The following is a 16,563-nucleotide window of genomic DNA, read 5'->3' on the forward strand; positions in this document are numbered from 1 at the left end:
CCCACCCCCTCCACCTCTCCCTCGCCCTCTTTAATTTGTCTACTGCTTTTTCGTTCTATTTATTTTATTTTATGTAGATCAGATTAAAGTCTCAAATATTTTGTTGAAGCTCTATTGTTTTCGATGAAAATATTCCGGCAAAGCTTCATTATTTCCGATGAAAATAATATTCCGGCGAATTGGGGGGAAATGAAGGGGCTTTAGTTATTAGGTTTGAGGATTGAATATGTGGCGTTGACATGTAATTAGGTTGAAGTATGATTGGTTGGAATTTCCACGTGGGGAAGGTTGATCTCACGCGCACAATCACCAAAAATTATTTGTTGAAGTTTGGTTCCACATCAGCCAACGGTGTTTAAAAGGAACAAATTATGGGTGGTTCAATGATTCAATAGGAAAATAGCATAGTTAAGGTACCTGAGGGGAAAAACCCAACAAGTTTAGGGATCTGTTTATGTATTTGGCCTTAAAAAAATGATTTTCTTATCCAGTTTTCAATCACCATCGCATTTTTCCTCTTTTAAGTGGGAGCTACATAATTAGATGGCAAAGATTGTTAATCATCCACCAAAATATGGAATTACTTAGCTATTAAGGCTAACAGCACGTGGCAAAAGAGAAAAACAAACATAATGACCCTACTACAAGATGAAAATGTCATGTATACGTAACTGTCATTCAAATCAATCTTATCATAGGTGAATTTAGGATTTTTTTCAAATATGGGTATATCCAGGAAAATGTATTAAGTTGGAATTAATCCAAACATGGATGCACCAAAAAAAAATGTATTAAGTGAGAATTAATTCTTAATCTTTAAGATCAAAAGCCCAACATTTAATCATGTGGATCAGATAGACTTCTTATAGTAAGGGTGTCAAAATATAATAATATACAAATTTTAGAAAATATATACATAAAATATTAGTTTAACGAAGAGACCAAGGGTTCCGATGCCCTTATTTTTACCTTTAGATTCGCCACTGCGCGGTATGAATTCAAATTAGCCAAGATGTCAATATAAATATTGAACAAATGAATAATAATAATAATATATTCAACGTAATCCAAAAAAGTAAAATTTGAAGACAATAGAATGTATGCAGATTATATCCGTACCTCAGAGGTAAAGATGTTGATCTGATAGACCTTGACTCAATAAAAAACAAAAAATAGTAATGAAAGTATAAGAATCAACAAATAATAACAAAAAAAAGTACCGTAATAAAATAATACACCAAACGAAATATAAAAAATTACACTCAAAAAGCAAATTAATCCATAGACAAAGTATTACATGGTGAGATTAACATAGAAACACAAAATCAAGCACTCTGAAGGGAAACAAATACACATAGTAATATGTTTTATTTATATTAGACAACATGGAGTCCATAGGTGCCTAAAATAGTTAAATTTGATTAGTAGTGGTGTCCTCCCTCAGCTTCTTTTTTCTCTTTCTTGGAATCTTTTTTCTGATGATGTTCATGGAATGCAAATCCACCAGCACCAACTGCAGCTACTGCTGCAATCTCTTCCTCTATCTTGTGCTTGTGTGCATTCTCTGGGTCCTTCTTTGCCTTGTGCTTCTCATGCTATATATATATTTATTCAACCACAAACAGAGTAAGAAATTAAACAAGACTTGTAACATATGTACGTGTATAAAAAAAAATATCATAGTATATCGACTATAGAATATATGTTATGATTTACGTACCAAGGCGAAAGCACCAGCAGCAACAGCACCAAGTTCACCGATTTTCTCGAGATGGCTGTGGTGCTTCACTTCTTTTTCATAATCAACTGGTCCACCCTCTTCTTCTTTGTTCTTGTGGTGGAACAAATGGTGATGGTGTTTCTCTTCAGCCATATTATATTGCTTCTCAAAATTAATGTCAATTTACAAATGGTTGATAATTGATATTTTGATCTCCAGAATGTCCATTATTTATAGCTGATTAGTTGTATAGACAATGTCCAAAAATATTAGCTAGCGTGAGTGATGAGATAATGTTGTGAAAGGGATTTCTATATTAGGTGGAACCTTCAATTCTTATGATATTTTTATATAGTATAATTTGATTTCATCTGGATGTAAATATTATTAATTAATTACTTACTTGTGTGAGCGTTAGAAATTTCAAACAATTATTTATAGTTTATTTCCAACTAAGTGAGGTTATGACTGGTGGATGTTATAACGAGTCCAGAGTCTAAAGGGCAAAAAAACTTGACAAACATTTCAAAAGGGCATATCAAAAAAAAATTCTAACCAAAAGGGCAAAATCGCTACTGTTTGACGCCGTTAACAGATCAAAATCGCTGCCCTATCAGCAATTTTGTCCAACTTTTATTTTTATTTTCAGAAAATCGCTGACCGTGCAGCGTTTTTGCAAAAAAAAAAAAAAATTTAATTAAAATCGCTGCTGCTGTGGCAGCGTTTTTATAAAAACAAATTTTTTTTATTTTTTGGAAATCGCTGTATAACTGTGAAATCTTAGTTTGAAAATTTCCTTGCGTTTACCTAAATCAGAAAACAGATAACATGTGGTTCGGCATTTCATTTTCAAACTTTTTTTTTTTTTTTTGTGTACGTGTAGAAGAAGAGCTGGAATTTAGAAAAAAATAAGGGAAAAAAGGAAAAGAAAAGTGCATTTTCTAATGACTAACGTCTAACATATATGACAAAAGAGAAAAATTAAGAAAAACTAAGGAAACATAGCATACTTTTAAAAAATTGTCTAACATAGTTATACACGTAGGATTTTATAGCAATTTTTTCCTCTCTATCCCTCTCTACAATTAATATTTTGACATGACATACGTCTTCTTTAATCAAAATTAATACTTAGACCTAACCCAACATATATACCCTACATAGACGTGAGTTCTTGACTTTACTTGCTTCATGCTTAAGCATTGGGGATTTGCTTTCTTCACTAAACTACTACTAAAAATAGAATTAAAATTTGTGATCACACTCATCACTTATTTATCTAGCAGGGACTAATCTTCTCATCTAATTAAAGATTAAAAATTCCACTTAACCTTTTGAATGACATAATGAACCCCTGGCATCTTAAATCAATGGCCAAAAATGAATTGTGTCATTGCAATAATTCAGTCCAAAATGTACTTACTATGCAAAGCTAAGTAGCATGGACTGCCCAGAAAATGAATTAGACTATTATCATGTAGCCAACAACTTTAAAGACTATTAGTCACACAATTGGGATTTGTATGCAACCAAAATGGCTTAACCATTCAGAGTACCTTTGACACTTAAAAGACTTTCAACTTTAGACATCAGTTGCGAATTAGGACCAAAACATACAGTTGACAGAAAAGCTCCATAGATTAAGCAGTGAATACCAAGCAGGAACAATTTTACCCGTATCTCGTTGTGATTATCTTCTGCTTCCAATCCAGAACCTGTTTTCTCTGATGCATTAGGACTTGTAGCATGCGTTGCCATCCTACTCCCAAGCCATCTAAAGTTAATGGGATCCTCAACTACTTTCAAGTAACCATCTTCCTCTCTGAGAAAACCCCAAATTTTTGGTGTTATATCGGTAACACAACTCAAAAATTGGCTAGTTACGTCAGCGAATTCTGCATTTTCATAATGAAAATCTGTAAATTTATCTCTAAACCTATCAAGCAATGTGCACTTGCCACAAATTTGACATGACGAAAATGAAAAATCTTCAATGTGCCATCCCCTTGAAAATAAGTTCCATGCGGAACGTCTGACAAAACTTAGTAAAGTCTCACCAGCAGTCATCCAAAAATTTGATACAGGCACAATGAGAGAAGACTCGGATTCTAATAAATGCTGAGTGGCACCTGCAAGCAACAAGGAATATGCTGCACTCTTTCTACTCATATTAAAAGCTTTGGTTTGATGTTCATCACCTTCGGGGTCTAGGGCCAGCAGTTCACCTACAGAGACTTGATATGCAGACGCAAGTGTCATGTAGGCATGCAAAGAGACATGGTGAAGAGGATGTAATCTGAAGAGTTGATGTAATTGTTCTCCGTCAGGCTTTAGAAGAATGTTAGCATGATCTTGAGTAAGCAGGATCTCGAGTTTTTCACAACAATTCTTGGGGTTATTAAATGACAGGAAGTCATTTATAGCGTCATTCAAGCAATCCATCAGCTTCTCCATTACATGGTTCTCATAAAAGTTGTCACCAGAAGCCATATTTGAACAATCGAGATTTAAAATTAAGATCTCCTACACAAGAAAATTCACAAAAGATGTTAATGATCCTAAAGGCTTAGATACGCCATAATAATTAGGAGAAAAACAAGAAGAACAATGATCTTCAACTCAGCTTGATTAGTTCAAACTTCAAAGCAGAACTTGGGATAAAAGAAAAAAAAACTCCCAAAAAAATAAAAGGAAGAAACGAACAATATGATGGAAAATTACAAGAGAAAATATATAAACTAGACTTCTTAGCAGATTGTTAAACACCAGCCCAGAAGTTTTTGGGCTATTTTTAATTTTCTTATTGCTATTGATGATAAACATGATGTTTCATTAACATAGAAAAGGCATATGACAAAGTTCCGAGGGAGGTTCTATGGAGATGCTTGGAGGTTAGAGGTGTTCCTGTGGCATACTCTAGGTCGATTAAGGACATATACAATAGAGCCAAGACCCGAGTAAGGACAGTGGGAGGAGATTCGGAGCACTTCTAGTTGTGATGGGGTTGCACCAGAAATCACCTCTTAGTCCGTTCTTTTTGCCTTGGCGAGCACTTACCAAGTTTTAACACCGTAGTTTCTTTGAAACAACATTTATAGTCACATCTCATCTGCATGATCATCAAACTTTCATACGTGTCTATCAACTGTGGGCTAATTCTTTTACTGTGTAAGTGCATTCTGATTGCAATCACAATTTGATGTCAGACCAAATTTAAGGAAATTAAAACACAAATATGCTGAAACAACAATGGCAGCAAAGTATTCATCAAAAAAAAAAAACAATGGAAGCAAAATCAAAGTAATGAATGAAGGAACTCTCCAAATTACAACTATTTAGTTGTCAATTACATAAAAAATAGATCATAATACAAGAAAAATGCTCCAATTACTAGATTACCCACTACAACTCGAATTAACAGGAATATGCTGCAATTACCAAACATAAATTTATAAGGTATGGAAAATCAAAGAGGTGAAACTGGAATCATTTTAAGTAGGAGCTTACAGTTGAACGAAAATGATGGTTTTACGATTACGGTTCGACAATACAGCACTTATGCATACCCTTCTAACCACTGTTCTCAAACCATATGATTTTACCTGCAGACAATGATCCATATAAGTCGTAGGCATTGCTCTACATCGTTTACAGCAGCAACTGAACCTGTACTTCGACCACAACTCTGATTGCCTCATCACCTGGAAGACAAGTAAAGTCACTATTAAAACTGTTCTTTTCTTTTGAAAGTTGACATGGTTAACGTAGGACATCATTAAAAATAACTTGTAGAACTTAGCTGTCATCATCCCTATATACTGGATTTGAAAATGAAGAACAATTATGGTAAACAATCTAAGCAACAACTCTAATAAATCTAATTGATAATGTTACAGTGATATTATCCATAGCCTAAACAAGCATTGGAACCAGCATTTTGTTCTGTCATAGAAAAAGTATCTAAACTGGCACTTGATTCATAGTTCATACCTGAGTTCAGAAGGTTCTCCATCAAGAAACATTTGATAAGAAACACAACAACAACAACATACCCAGTGAAATTCCACAGAGTGGGGTCAGGGGAGGGTAGAGTGTACGCAGACCTTACCACTACCTCGTGGAGGTAGAGAGCCTGTTTCCGAAAGACCCTCAGCTCAAGTGCATCAAAGCCAAGTAAAAGAAGATGAAAACAATGGAGAAAGCATAGTGGTTAATAAGAAAAGCAGTGTTAAGTATACAAGAGAGAAGCAGTAACAACAACAAAATAATGTGATAATCGAAATACAATAAATATCATACAACAAGAACTACAAGGGTACAACTAGTCCTATGACAGGCACTAAACCTATGCAAGGAAAGACGACACCCTCCCCTACTAGCCTTCTACCCTAATATGCGACATCCACTCTTTCCTATCTATAGTGATGTCCCCGGTAATATGAAGTTGCGCTGTGTCCTTCAAAAGATTGAGAACAAGTGTACCTTAGGCTGTAACAAGTCAGTGTATGTAATCAACACTTCTTCACTTTTGTTGATGCCCTTTATACTTCTAAGGATAATCTTCGGACCACATGTTTCACTTCCACCTATAGCCAAACAAAGAATCGAAAAAGCAGAAACTAAATCACATTTGCTTTCTATCAAGATTATCAAAAAGATCATAACTTTGGAAATTAAATGCAGTAGAACATTACCAATCACTGACATGGATTTCTGAAGTTCAGGATTACTACTAATTGATTCACTTTCAATGCCAGCAGCACCAGTCTCTGTAGCTGCTGGACATATCCTACACTCCGATATTCCTCCAGAATCTGATGCTGTACAAAACCTGTAAGAAGCATTAGGAGAGCAGCTATGATTGACCCATGAAAACGGTACATCATAAACACCCACCCCTAAACTTCTCCCATCCTTATCATGCACTTCCACTGCATTAGTCAGCACTAAGCAGAGCACTGCAGCTTCCACAGTATACTCTTCATACAATAACTCCCTGTTGGTATCCAAACCTAAACGCATTCTTCTTGAAGCAGCCAAAGCCTTTGCCCCATGACGAATTCTTCCAGAAAGATCATCATCATCATTATCATTGCAGTGTTCTTCCAAGAACATTACTTTCCTGAAATTCGTCACCAACCCACCAATTCTTTCCAAATTTAAAAAAGACCCATTTGATTCTTGGATGAGATTAAGTGTTTGGAAGCGGTGGAGGAGGCGGAGGGAGAGACGAAGGTCGGAGGAGGTAGGGAAATTGGTGTGAAGGGGTTGAGGAAAGAGGTGAAAGAAGTGGAATTCTGAAGAGGAGAAGTGAATAGGGGAGTCGAGAGAAGAGCATTGAAGGGAACAGTAGCGAATGAAGTGATTTGGGTTGGGATTTTTAGGGGAGAAGAAGGGAGGATAGTGAAGGGAAGGAGGAGGAGGAGGGAGAGGAGAAAAGCAAGAAGAGCAGTGAGAGAGGAGTGTAGAATGGTGGAGGGAAAGAGAAAGCGGTGGGATTGGAGGAGTGAGGTCTTGGCCTATTGGAATGGCTTCTTTTGCTCTCATCTCCATTTTTCACCTGCTATTTCTTTTCCTTTCTGTTGGTGTTGGATGGTAAAAGGGCAAACGAGCAAATATACTTTCCAGCTCCGGAAATCTTAGTAGCTAAAGTGATTGATTATCTGAACTTCAAGATTTTAGTGAGAGTTCGAATTCTTAAATCACCATTTGTTTTCAGACATTTTCATATTGGGTTGGTTTTCAGAAAGAAATGTCTGCTACTTAATTCAGATGCCATCATTATTAGTCTTTTGGTTTCTAAAAACTCTTCCAAATGAAGCAAGTATATACAATGCAAATGCTTATATCTGGTGAATGATTAATACATTGAACATCAGTTGATCAAAGTTTGCCATTCTGTGAAAAAATAAAGTTTAATCATATTTTAAGGGAGAAAAAAATACAGCAGTTAGGCCAAATTGATTAACCATTGTACACCTGTATCTAATCAATTTTCTTTGCAAATACATGGAGTGAGAAACTGAAGGCTTCCACAGAACACGATCTTCGAAATTTAAACACAAATAACTTCAAAAGGATGATCCGAGCACTACAAAGGCAGCACACCAAGACTACTGCTTTACTTCCAGTGCAGATTCTATGCGTTGCATCAACTGAGGAGCATTGAGTGCGCCCTCCTGAAACAATACATTAAAACAGTTACTTACACAAGATACACTTGAGCTAAATACTAAATCAACTAGAAAAACTTCAACAAAAAGAAAATCCACCAAACCCTCAAGTTCAGGGGCAGAGCTAGGATGAAAAGTTACACTGTTTATATTATTTTTTATGTATATTAGTAGATGTTGGACCCCCTTTGATTTTTTCATGTGTTCACTTTTTCACTACTCAGGTCTTGTTGCTGATGTGCTTGACTTGCAATTTTCTCATACTCATATATCCAGTATAGTCCCTCAAAGTGGGGTCTGGGGAGGACGCAGACCTTACCTTTACTTCAAGAGTAGAAAGTGAACTGACTAGCATTTTTCTCGCTCAAATAAAATCTTAAAAGCTATATACACTTTCAAAGGTCCCCACCCGGTGCAGTTTTTTGTTTCTTGATTGTTTTCAATCAGCTATTTGATCATTTCTTTTTTCTACTTCTTTTGGCTTTGGGTGTACGAGTGCAAGAGGGAAAGAGGCATAATATGCTCAAAACTCACAAGTAATAATAACTTGAGTCAGAAAGAGGAAATTTATCTACTTGGTAACTTTAAAAGCTTTTCCCTACTAGTTACTCTACCAAAATCATTCAAAAAGATGTTCTGGTAGCTTTGACATGAATACTATCGAAAAGCCAACATGAAAACAAGTAAAATAACAAGGTCTATTCCACTTACAAAGCGATCACAAACGTCTCCATCCTTGAACAATATGAAGGTCGGCAGTGCCTGTATTTTGTACTTATCTGCGAGGGCTGGGTACTTCTCTGTATCAATTTTCACCACTTGAATTTTATCTTTCATCGATTCACCAACTTCATTTAGAATAGGAACCATGAACTGGCAAGGACCACACCTGCAATCCAGATTTTAGATTAATTCTTACATGATTTGGATGTACATCGTATTATTGAGAAATGTAAGTAATATGGAAAATCCTCTCATTATTATGTCAATAGAAACAGTAGCGAAGCTTTTGACCCTACATGTGACTTCAAAGAACTTAAGATTGAGACAAATAGCTATATCCACTTAGCAATACTGTAAGCATTCATGTTCTTTTACTTTTGATGCAAAGAAAGGTTGAAGGCTGCCAAGGAGAGTTAAGCGTACCAGGTAGCATAGAAGTCAACCAATAATGGTTTCTCAGAGTTCTCCAACAAATCTTCAAAGGAAGTAAATGTTTGCTTCTTTGCTTCAACCTAATTATACAGATATAATTTAATCAATCTAAGCAATTACCATCATTTTTTTAAAAAGCAAAAACTTAAAATGCAATATTTTCAAAGAGTACATAACGGGCAAAGGACAGCAGATTTGAGATAATGATGTCAGTGAGGGATAAAATAAAAAATTGATTTAATCAAGATAATGCAATTCAGCAGCTCAGGCTGATTACATTGCTAAACAAATAGACATCTAGTTGTAACAGAAAATGAAGCATTCAACAAGAAGGCACTGAATAAATAAAAACGCAGAAGTCTACAGTTCTCCCAGAGCATATTGCAATGACGACCTTGCATCAGATTATAGCAAGTGAATAAAAAATTAATATTTTGTTCTCTGACAGTTTACATCTACTGCAATTTGTTATTTACTTGGTGAGATAGTATTCTCTCTCAACTTTTGTATGAAACAAAAGAGTGGCTCACTTCTCTCACTTTCCACACAAATAAGTATACTAATTTGTATCCAACAAAAAAGAATATAGTTCATTTCACCCTTTCCTGACTTATACAACATCTATTTTGGAGGATCCTAAAATATCTGACACACTTCTACAAATATACAGTGAATCTGATTCTAATCTCATTTCTTTCGAAAATTCAAATTTCATCTAACCAAAGTTCACCTTTAGAAAATGGTGTAATTAATATTTTCCCCTTTGCACTAGCTTATCAATTAGTTGTTTCTTCTTTATACTTAACAAGACAATGATATTTTGAGGACTTGTCAATAAGCAGAAGTGACGATTATACTCATTTCAGTGTTTCCAAGCCAGTGAAATGCCCATCACCTAAACATATCAAGTTACGAGGATATGCAGACATAAAGCACACTTCAATGCCCGTGAAGCGTGGGTGGGGTGGGAGGATTATGGCTCAAATTAACAGACTCCTACCAGATGTCAGGTTCATTGAGAATTTAACAGCATATACAAAACTTCACATGAGAGAATTTTTTTATTATGCCAGGTTTAGTCTATCTGTTACTCTAAAATAACAAAAGCCTGAGCTGAATAACGAAATAGACGGAGGAATGTCTGCAATATCTGCCCTTATTTGCTAATGCTGCAGGGATCCTCATTCAAGTAAAACATAATCTTGATTTCTTTATCTAATAGTTTGATATTAAGTGCAAATAAAAACTCAAAGAGAAGAATAAACAACAGGTCACATCTTTACTAAAACTATTACAATTTCACCCTCTTCTGTTCTTCACCAACATTAAACTCTTCCACCTCCACCCTCAATCGAAAAAAAAAAAAGTCCAACTAGAGAAACAGATAAATGAAACAGGAAAAAAAAGACAAACGACAGATATGTTTAGTACCTCAAGGCCTCGAATCCATATACAAATTGATAGTTACACTTAAAATTACACATTTAACATTTACTAGCCATTAAAAACAGAAATGTAGCATATAAAACCCCCAATACAGATGCCAGTGAAGCAATTTTTTTGTCAAATGAAAGGGTAATTCACAACAAGCACAAAGTAAATCCATCTTAATACTCAAAATTCTAAGAAATCAAACTCTACAAGCCTGAAAAAATCTCTCCACACGATAAAATCAAAGAAAATTTACATACAACATTAAATAAAAATAATTTAAGAAGCCAAAAAGAAAACGCCCTTTTCGAATTTGAGCTAAAAGAAATGAAATACCAGAGGAACAAGACGTGAAGACCCTTTCTTTGACTTCAACCCGTAGTTCCTAATTTGAGCACGACGAAGCTCTCTGGGAAATTGCAAAGAAGCCAAGTATGAAAACTTGGTAGAAGAACAGCAATTCGCCGATGGAGAAGCCAAAGCTCCGGCTCCGGTAGCAGCTATAGAAAATGCCATTTTTGGAAGGAAGAAAACGCGAGAAAGTTGGAAGATTATGCGTTTGAGTGAGTGTGAAGGAGATACACAAAGATTGAAGAAATAAGAAAAAAGTTTGGATTAGGTGCGGTGGGTTGTACAGTAAGGCAACTAATTTGGTTTAATAAATAATAATCGTGCCTTTGAAGTTTTGTTTATGACTTCTCATTGCAAAAGTATCTCTTGCACGGCTTCTTTGCTTTTGTTACACACTACTTTAATCCATTATTAGTGACAATACTCCCTTGGATACAATTGTTGTTCAAACATCGAGTTAAACTGAATTTGGACGGATTAAAATAGCTAATAGTAATAAATTGACAAGCTCTGATTCATAATTAAACAATGAGTCATAATCTAATCCAATCAAATCTTACCAAGTTTTAGTTTCTTTGTTTGTTTTCTTACAATTTGTTTAATTACCTAGTAAATCTATTTTTTTTTCTTTATTATGATTATATATGATATATCAAACGTTTTGTTTTTAAAAAAAGTATTATGATAAAAAAAAATCATGGATAAATTTGGATTATATATGGAACCACCTAAATTTTCAAATGAATGAGTCATTAACCCATTCAAATTTGAAGGAATTAAGTGTTATCTATATATTGTTCATGAGCAGATCCAATTAATACGAAGAAGACAAAAGTGACTGGATCTCTCCATTTGTAAACAGTTTTCTGTATTAACGTACAAACTTGATCTTCTAATAAATAAGAAGATGCGATTAATAGATTAAGTGCAAAAGCTGAATTGGCAACACGTGAGATTTAAGTAAAAGTCAAATTTAATAGAAACAGCAATTCTGTAAGTGGATTTATTTGTGATGATCAAGTTGTAATATAGAGTACTACACTGCAACTTATTCGACATTTTGGACCAAACACATTTAAATTGTTTCTACAATAACAATATACTCGGTATGATCTCACACAAATGAGATTTAAGGATCCGAAGACAGGGTTGCAAACCTTACCCTCTATCTTTGTAGGGTAGAGAGGTTGTTTCTGAAAAATCCTCGGCTCTCTCCATCAAAACCTCCGCACCCTGCAGTCACTCAAAAAGGGGTAAAGCGAGTCCATCAAAATTATACTTAAAAGGGAAGTTTTTACTATATCACAGGGGTCAAAAGCATAAAAGGGCCCTCAAGTAAACAATTTTAGTAAACAAAAGGCATCCAATAAAAAGTCAATTTTCTCTTCATATCTAACAGTAAATGAGCAGATACTATCTCTATTAATACCACTCCACCAGGAGAGAAAAAAATTGAAGACAAAGCATTACATACAAACAACAAAAACTCCAGTTGAATGCCTATTCTGGCCTAGGCCTAGCCTAATGTTACAAATTCTGTGTCTCGTAATCATCTTACCTGTGGTAGAGCATTTTGTGGGAGTTGAAAGTTGGCTGTCTCATCCGTCGCTGGTCAAAGTGAAGGCAAGAAGAACCATACTAAGAGTAAAGATAATGGTTCCACCTGAAAAGAGCCACATTGCTTTGCTACTGGAGTTTTCCCTAACATGGCTGCTCACTTCCACCTCCTTAAGAAGTTCACGTATTTCCTCTATATCATCGTCCTTTGCTGCTCGCATTAGCCTACCCTGAATCTTCTCGAACCTACGAAGCCTCGTAGCCTTTGACTGATCCTTCATTGGCCAGAAAAGACCTGTCATCTTCCAGAGCATTATTCCCACATAGATGGCCACAACGACATCTACACTGTAATGATGGCGTTCTCGTATTTCTCTTTGAGCACTATGAATCACAAAAATCCAGATGAGTGCTGAGCTATAGCCACCATAGGCTTCCTGCATATGTTTATCAAGTTTTAAGCCAGATGAGATTGGTTGGACACAGGAATTTAGACTTCAAATTTAGGGAATGACAGACGCATTTATATACCGTCCATGCCATAGCTGTCAGCACGGCAACAAGCATGTGGCCACTATATATAAGGTCATTGCAACCCCCTGACGCTTTCTTTAGCAGATGATACCAAGCAGATGATCCCTCAGGAGCTGTAGGCCGAAGGAAATCAATCAGAAAGCTCATTGAACCCCAATCTGGTCGAAACTCCGGATCGTATTCCCCAGGATCAGCTGAAAGCGAAAGTAAACATAGAAATGAAAGATCAATACTATGTACTAGAATTCAACCAACAGCATCAAAGAGCTAAAAGAAAATGGCTTTATGAGCTTTCGTGATCGCAGGCAGCATTTCTTATTGAACAAATGTATAGAGCTTTTTCAATTTTGGATCAATCTGACTGGCAGTTAGTAAAGAAGAACCAAGTAAGAATTTCAGGACAGAAGAGAGGATCAGAAGGGAGAAATACCATATGCTGTGTCCCAGTTTATGACGTTCCGTATGGCATTTGAATCTGTGGCATATGGTACATAATATTTCTGAGCCCAAGGATGAGGGTGCTGAGGAACAAGGAATCTAGCAGATGCACACCATGGTCGAGCAGATGGTAGAATTGTGGAGATAAAAGTTATGGCCCGAAGTAGCCTTCCGATTCCCATTATGAACATGAATCTTGCACCAAGCCCAAGACCAGGAGCTTCAACCGATTCAAAGAGTACAGAGAAAGCAAGCATGATAAACAGCATCAGAAAATGATGTAATCCAATTATACGAGCTCTCAATATATTAACCACTGTTTGAGGTAGTTTCTCATTCAACGACAGCACCAACCACTGACCAACATCAGGAAGAGGTGATGCATCACTGTCAATAATTTCCAAAGAGAAGAACTTGTAAAGACTATAGATGGCCATTTAAGAAAGAGAGATCAAATATAATGAAGCAAAGTTATAATTGCTATTTTTGCTTACAAAAGGAAAAAGATACAATTGCTAATTTTCTTTTCTGGACACAAGCCAAACATTATAAATTGGGACCAAGTATGCATCCTCTCTTCTAAACTTTCAATCTTCTAGGAGGCAAAACAAGGTTGCATGCCATGATTGATAACATAACCACTTCAGGGCATTCTGATCGTGTCTACATATATCCGTAAGACTTGTTGAAAAAAATGAAATTTATCCATGTTTCAAGAAACCTTTCACCACTTCACATTGTGCTTCAACGATAGACATATTTCTCAAAAACAAGAACAGAAAAGGAAATCAATGTCAAACTGTTAAACTTCAAAGTTTGTTAATTGTGATGATGCAAGCCAGATTTTCCTTTATGTTACTTGCCTTAGACAGCATTTTAGAACTATCAATTCAGCATCTTTGTGAAATTCTGCTATTAAGAAACATTGTCGTATTGTATCTCACTAGAATCTAGACCATGTATCCTTACACATCTAGATGACATTAGCATATCTAGAATCCCAAGAAAGATCACACCTAACCAATCCAAGCTAACCAAGACATGCAACATAGGTTCATTTATGATTTTAAATACAGCACAATTAGTTCTCTTTTGATTATGACGTTACTAGCTATCTGTTTTTATTTTGCTTGAAAGTGTCTCAGTATAGAAGCTTTGGAAAAAGCTCAAAAAGATCCCTTTTTTTATCACCTGACATCTTCATCCTTGCCCAGTTTTCTCTTTGCTTCCTTAGTTTCCAAGCTCCCTCTCCTCTTTATCAAATTTCTCAGAGAGGTTCCCATCCTCGATTTCCTAAGCCTTATACCTTCCCGGTTTTCCTCCACTTCCTCTATTAGTTTCCAAGCTCCGTCTACTCATCTTGAATTCAGTCAGAGAAGTCCCCAATTTAAAAAATCCAAAAAAGTCGCCCATTCCCAAATTCTAACAATCTGGTGATATGGTACAAACTCAAACAACATATGCTTTGTCATTTCCAAAAGATGTATCTAAAAAGCAACAGTGCCATGATTCCAGTCTTATTTGGATCACTTGGCAGAAGAATGTGAGGATTTAGTTAATGATGATCATCACGTACATAATTTAATTAATCACAAGAAAGAATTATACACAAAATACCATTATTCAGAGACACAAGACATATCAAGAGCACAAACTAATCCACTTAAGATTTTCATTACTTCTGAAATCTAACAAAGGATTACCCATACCAATGTATGGCACTATGTTGCTCGAACTCTTCAAAAATGTTGTCGAGATGCATGTTGGATCCTCCAAACGTAGTGCATTTATGGAAGATCAGTCATGGGTGCGGCAGCATTTTGGAGAGTCGGAGCAACATAACTTAAGCAACCCGACGTGAATAGAAATGCATCACTCTTAATTCTGTCTCCAGGATAGATGAGATTGACCTATACCAATTTTTTTGGTCTGATCTATCAGCTTAATTAATCCCAGTATAGAAATCCAAACCTTGTGTTTTTCCCATAAATGGATATTTGCAATCTTCAATGAAAATATTCAAAAGTATGTATGTGTGATTTGGAAGGCAACTCAATACACAATTTCTGATCATTCAGAGTAAAAATGATGTAGCTCCAAATTCTCTCTAATAGTTCATCCAATTTCTGCATCTTGTATGTGAAGAACTCTGCTTAGATTTTACAATGTAACAAAATCTATAGAGCAGTTGAGAAAAAACCCAAATTAGATCACATTTGGGATGCAAACAAGAAATAACCATTTCCATTTTTCACAATACAAACTCAAACTTGCCATTAACAAGCTCAAAAAAGCACTCAACTCCATGACAGTTTTCCCATCCAAATCTGAAACCCATTTACCCAATATACACAAATTTGCCAAAACTTCCAAATATTGAAACAAATCCATAAAATTATGAATTTAAAAAGAACACAACTTTAAGCATATACATACCTGTTCCATTCAAGACCAAGAACGGCAGTGACAGAGCGGACAGAAATAGCTTCAAAAAGAAGAGCAGAGAGCAAAAAAATCATTGCGAAAATAAAGGGTATAGCTGAACGGAGCTCCGATGACCAGTGTTTGTAAAATGGAACCCGAATAATAGCAGCGATCGCCAATATGGTCCATAGTGCCGGCTGTAACCGGTCATGCCATGCCGGAGAAATAAACCGGAGATAGTCTACTCCGATGTAAGCAATTGCAGCAAATCCCAAACCACCTCCTCGCCGGGTTTTCAAGATCGCTGGCGACCGCTTCATTTTATCTTTTTGGTCGGTCGGTGCTAGTGAAGTACTAGGATTCTCGCTGACCGGAACAAGTTTGAAGCTTTCTCAATTTCCTTGCCCTATTTCTTTTATTCGTGCATTATTAAATTAAAGATTTCAAAAATAAAAACTCAGAGTGTATTTATGGTGGAGTATTATTGTTTAGATGTAACATAATTTTTTGATGGGAGGATCTATCAAAAATAATATTTCTATCTTTCACGTAAGATAAGGTTTGTGTATATTCTCCCTTGTGAGATTATTTTGAATATGTTATTGTTGTTTAGATAAAAATATTGTGAATATTTTAAAAAAATTGAGTTGAAATCAATATTTTACTTACATTCAAAATATTTTCAATATATCAATTAAGATTAAATGCTTTATGTATTTATGAATATTTATGGACAAATTAGTAGAGAATATTGCTCCTCCCTAATTTTGAGTCATTTCA

The 16,563-nt window shown here is 35.6% G+C and overlaps 4 protein-coding genes across 4 annotated transcripts; all 4 read right to left on the reverse strand.

Annotated features, from left to right (window-relative positions):
* Window positions 1–1,244: 1,244 nt before the first annotated feature.
* LOC102583792 (abscisic stress-ripening protein 2) lies at window positions 1,245–2,023 on the reverse strand. The gene is made up of 2 exons (XM_006359742.2): window positions 1,721–2,023; window positions 1,245–1,595 (listed from the first exon to the last, which is right to left on the reverse strand). The coding sequence occupies exons 1-2, from the start codon at window positions 1,871–1,873 to the stop codon at window positions 1,422–1,424; spliced, it is 327 nt and encodes a 108-aa protein (XP_006359804.1). The 5' UTR covers window positions 1,874–2,023; the 3' UTR covers window positions 1,245–1,421.
* Window positions 2,024–2,794: 771 nt separating this feature from the next.
* LOC102584124 (protein SET DOMAIN GROUP 41) lies at window positions 2,795–7,483 on the reverse strand. Its single transcript, XM_006359743.2, has 4 exons — window positions 6,415–7,483; window positions 6,203–6,306; window positions 5,323–5,421; window positions 2,795–4,243 (listed from the first exon to the last, which is right to left on the reverse strand). The coding sequence occupies exons 1-4, from the start codon at window positions 7,271–7,273 to the stop codon at window positions 3,260–3,262; spliced, it is 2,046 nt and encodes a 681-aa protein (XP_006359805.1). The 5' UTR covers window positions 7,274–7,483; the 3' UTR covers window positions 2,795–3,259.
* Window positions 7,484–7,549: 66 nt separating this feature from the next.
* Window positions 7,550–11,193, reverse strand: LOC102584454 (thioredoxin-like protein slr0233). Its single transcript, XM_006359744.2, has 4 exons — window positions 10,816–11,193; window positions 9,040–9,128; window positions 8,605–8,782; window positions 7,550–7,899 (listed from the first exon to the last, which is right to left on the reverse strand). The coding sequence occupies exons 1-4, from the start codon at window positions 10,993–10,995 to the stop codon at window positions 7,834–7,836; spliced, it is 513 nt and encodes a 170-aa protein (XP_006359806.1). The 5' UTR covers window positions 10,996–11,193; the 3' UTR covers window positions 7,550–7,833.
* Window positions 11,194–11,802: 609 nt separating this feature from the next.
* LOC102584785 (uncharacterized) lies at window positions 11,803–16,224 on the reverse strand. Its single transcript, XM_015314576.1, has 5 exons — window positions 15,796–16,224; window positions 13,352–13,746; window positions 12,919–13,115; window positions 12,389–12,824; window positions 11,803–12,063 (listed from the first exon to the last, which is right to left on the reverse strand). The coding sequence occupies exons 1-4, from the start codon at window positions 16,101–16,103 to the stop codon at window positions 12,429–12,431; spliced, it is 1,296 nt and encodes a 431-aa protein (XP_015170062.1). The 5' UTR covers window positions 16,104–16,224; the 3' UTR covers window positions 11,803–12,063; window positions 12,389–12,428.
* Window positions 16,225–16,563: the final 339 nt, after the last annotated feature.

The sequence above is a fragment of the Solanum tuberosum genome, unplaced genomic scaffold, assembly GCF_000226075.1.
Source record: "Solanum tuberosum cultivar DM 1-3 516 R44 unplaced genomic scaffold, SolTub_3.0 scf00294, whole genome shotgun sequence".
Taxonomy (NCBI): Eukaryota; Viridiplantae; Streptophyta; class Magnoliopsida; order Solanales; family Solanaceae; genus Solanum; species Solanum tuberosum.

Excerpts from the sequence above, each read along its gene's own strand:
- LOC102583792 (XM_006359742.2), bottom strand. The coding sequence starts at position 1,873 with ATGGCTGAAGAGAAACACCATCACCATTTGTTCCACCACAAGAACAAA. Across the intron at positions 1,596-1,720 it reads CTGCTGGTGCTTTCGCCTTG|CATGAGAAGCACAAGGCAAA; the intron begins GTACGTAAATCA and ends ATATATATATAG.
- LOC102584454 (XM_006359744.2), bottom strand. The coding sequence starts at position 10,995 with ATGGCATTTTCTATAGCTGCTACCGGAGCCGGAGCTTTGGCTTCTCCA. Across the intron at positions 8,783-9,039 it reads GTTGACTTCTATGCTACCTG|GTGTGGTCCTTGCCAGTTCA; the intron begins GTACGCTTAACT and ends TCTGGATTGCAG. Across the intron at positions 7,900-8,604 it reads GAGACGTTTGTGATCGCTTT|GAGGGCGCACTCAATGCTCC; the intron begins GTAAGTGGAATA and ends GTATTGTTTCAG.
- LOC102584785 (XM_015314576.1), bottom strand. The coding sequence starts at position 16,103 with ATGAAGCGGTCGCCAGCGATCTTGAAAACCCGGCGAGGAGGTGGTTTG. Across the intron at positions 13,747-15,795 it reads CTTGGTCTTGAATGGAACAG|TGATGCATCACCTCTTCCTG; the intron begins GTATGTATATGC and ends AATTATTGACAG. Across the intron at positions 12,825-12,918 it reads TGACAGCTATGGCATGGACG|GAAGCCTATGGTGGCTATAG; the intron begins GTATATAAATGC and ends AAACATATGCAG.
- LOC102584124 (XM_006359743.2), bottom strand. The coding sequence starts at position 7,273 with ATGGAGATGAGAGCAAAAGAAGCCATTCCAATAGGCCAAGACCTCACT. Across the intron at positions 6,307-6,414 it reads GAAATCCATGTCAGTGATTG|GTGGAAGTGAAACATGTGGT; the intron begins GTAATGTTCTAC and ends GTTTGGCTATAG. Across the intron at positions 4,244-5,322 it reads ATATGGATCATTGTCTGCAG|GAGATCTTAATTTTAAATCT; the intron begins GTAAAATCATAT and ends TTTCTTGTGTAG.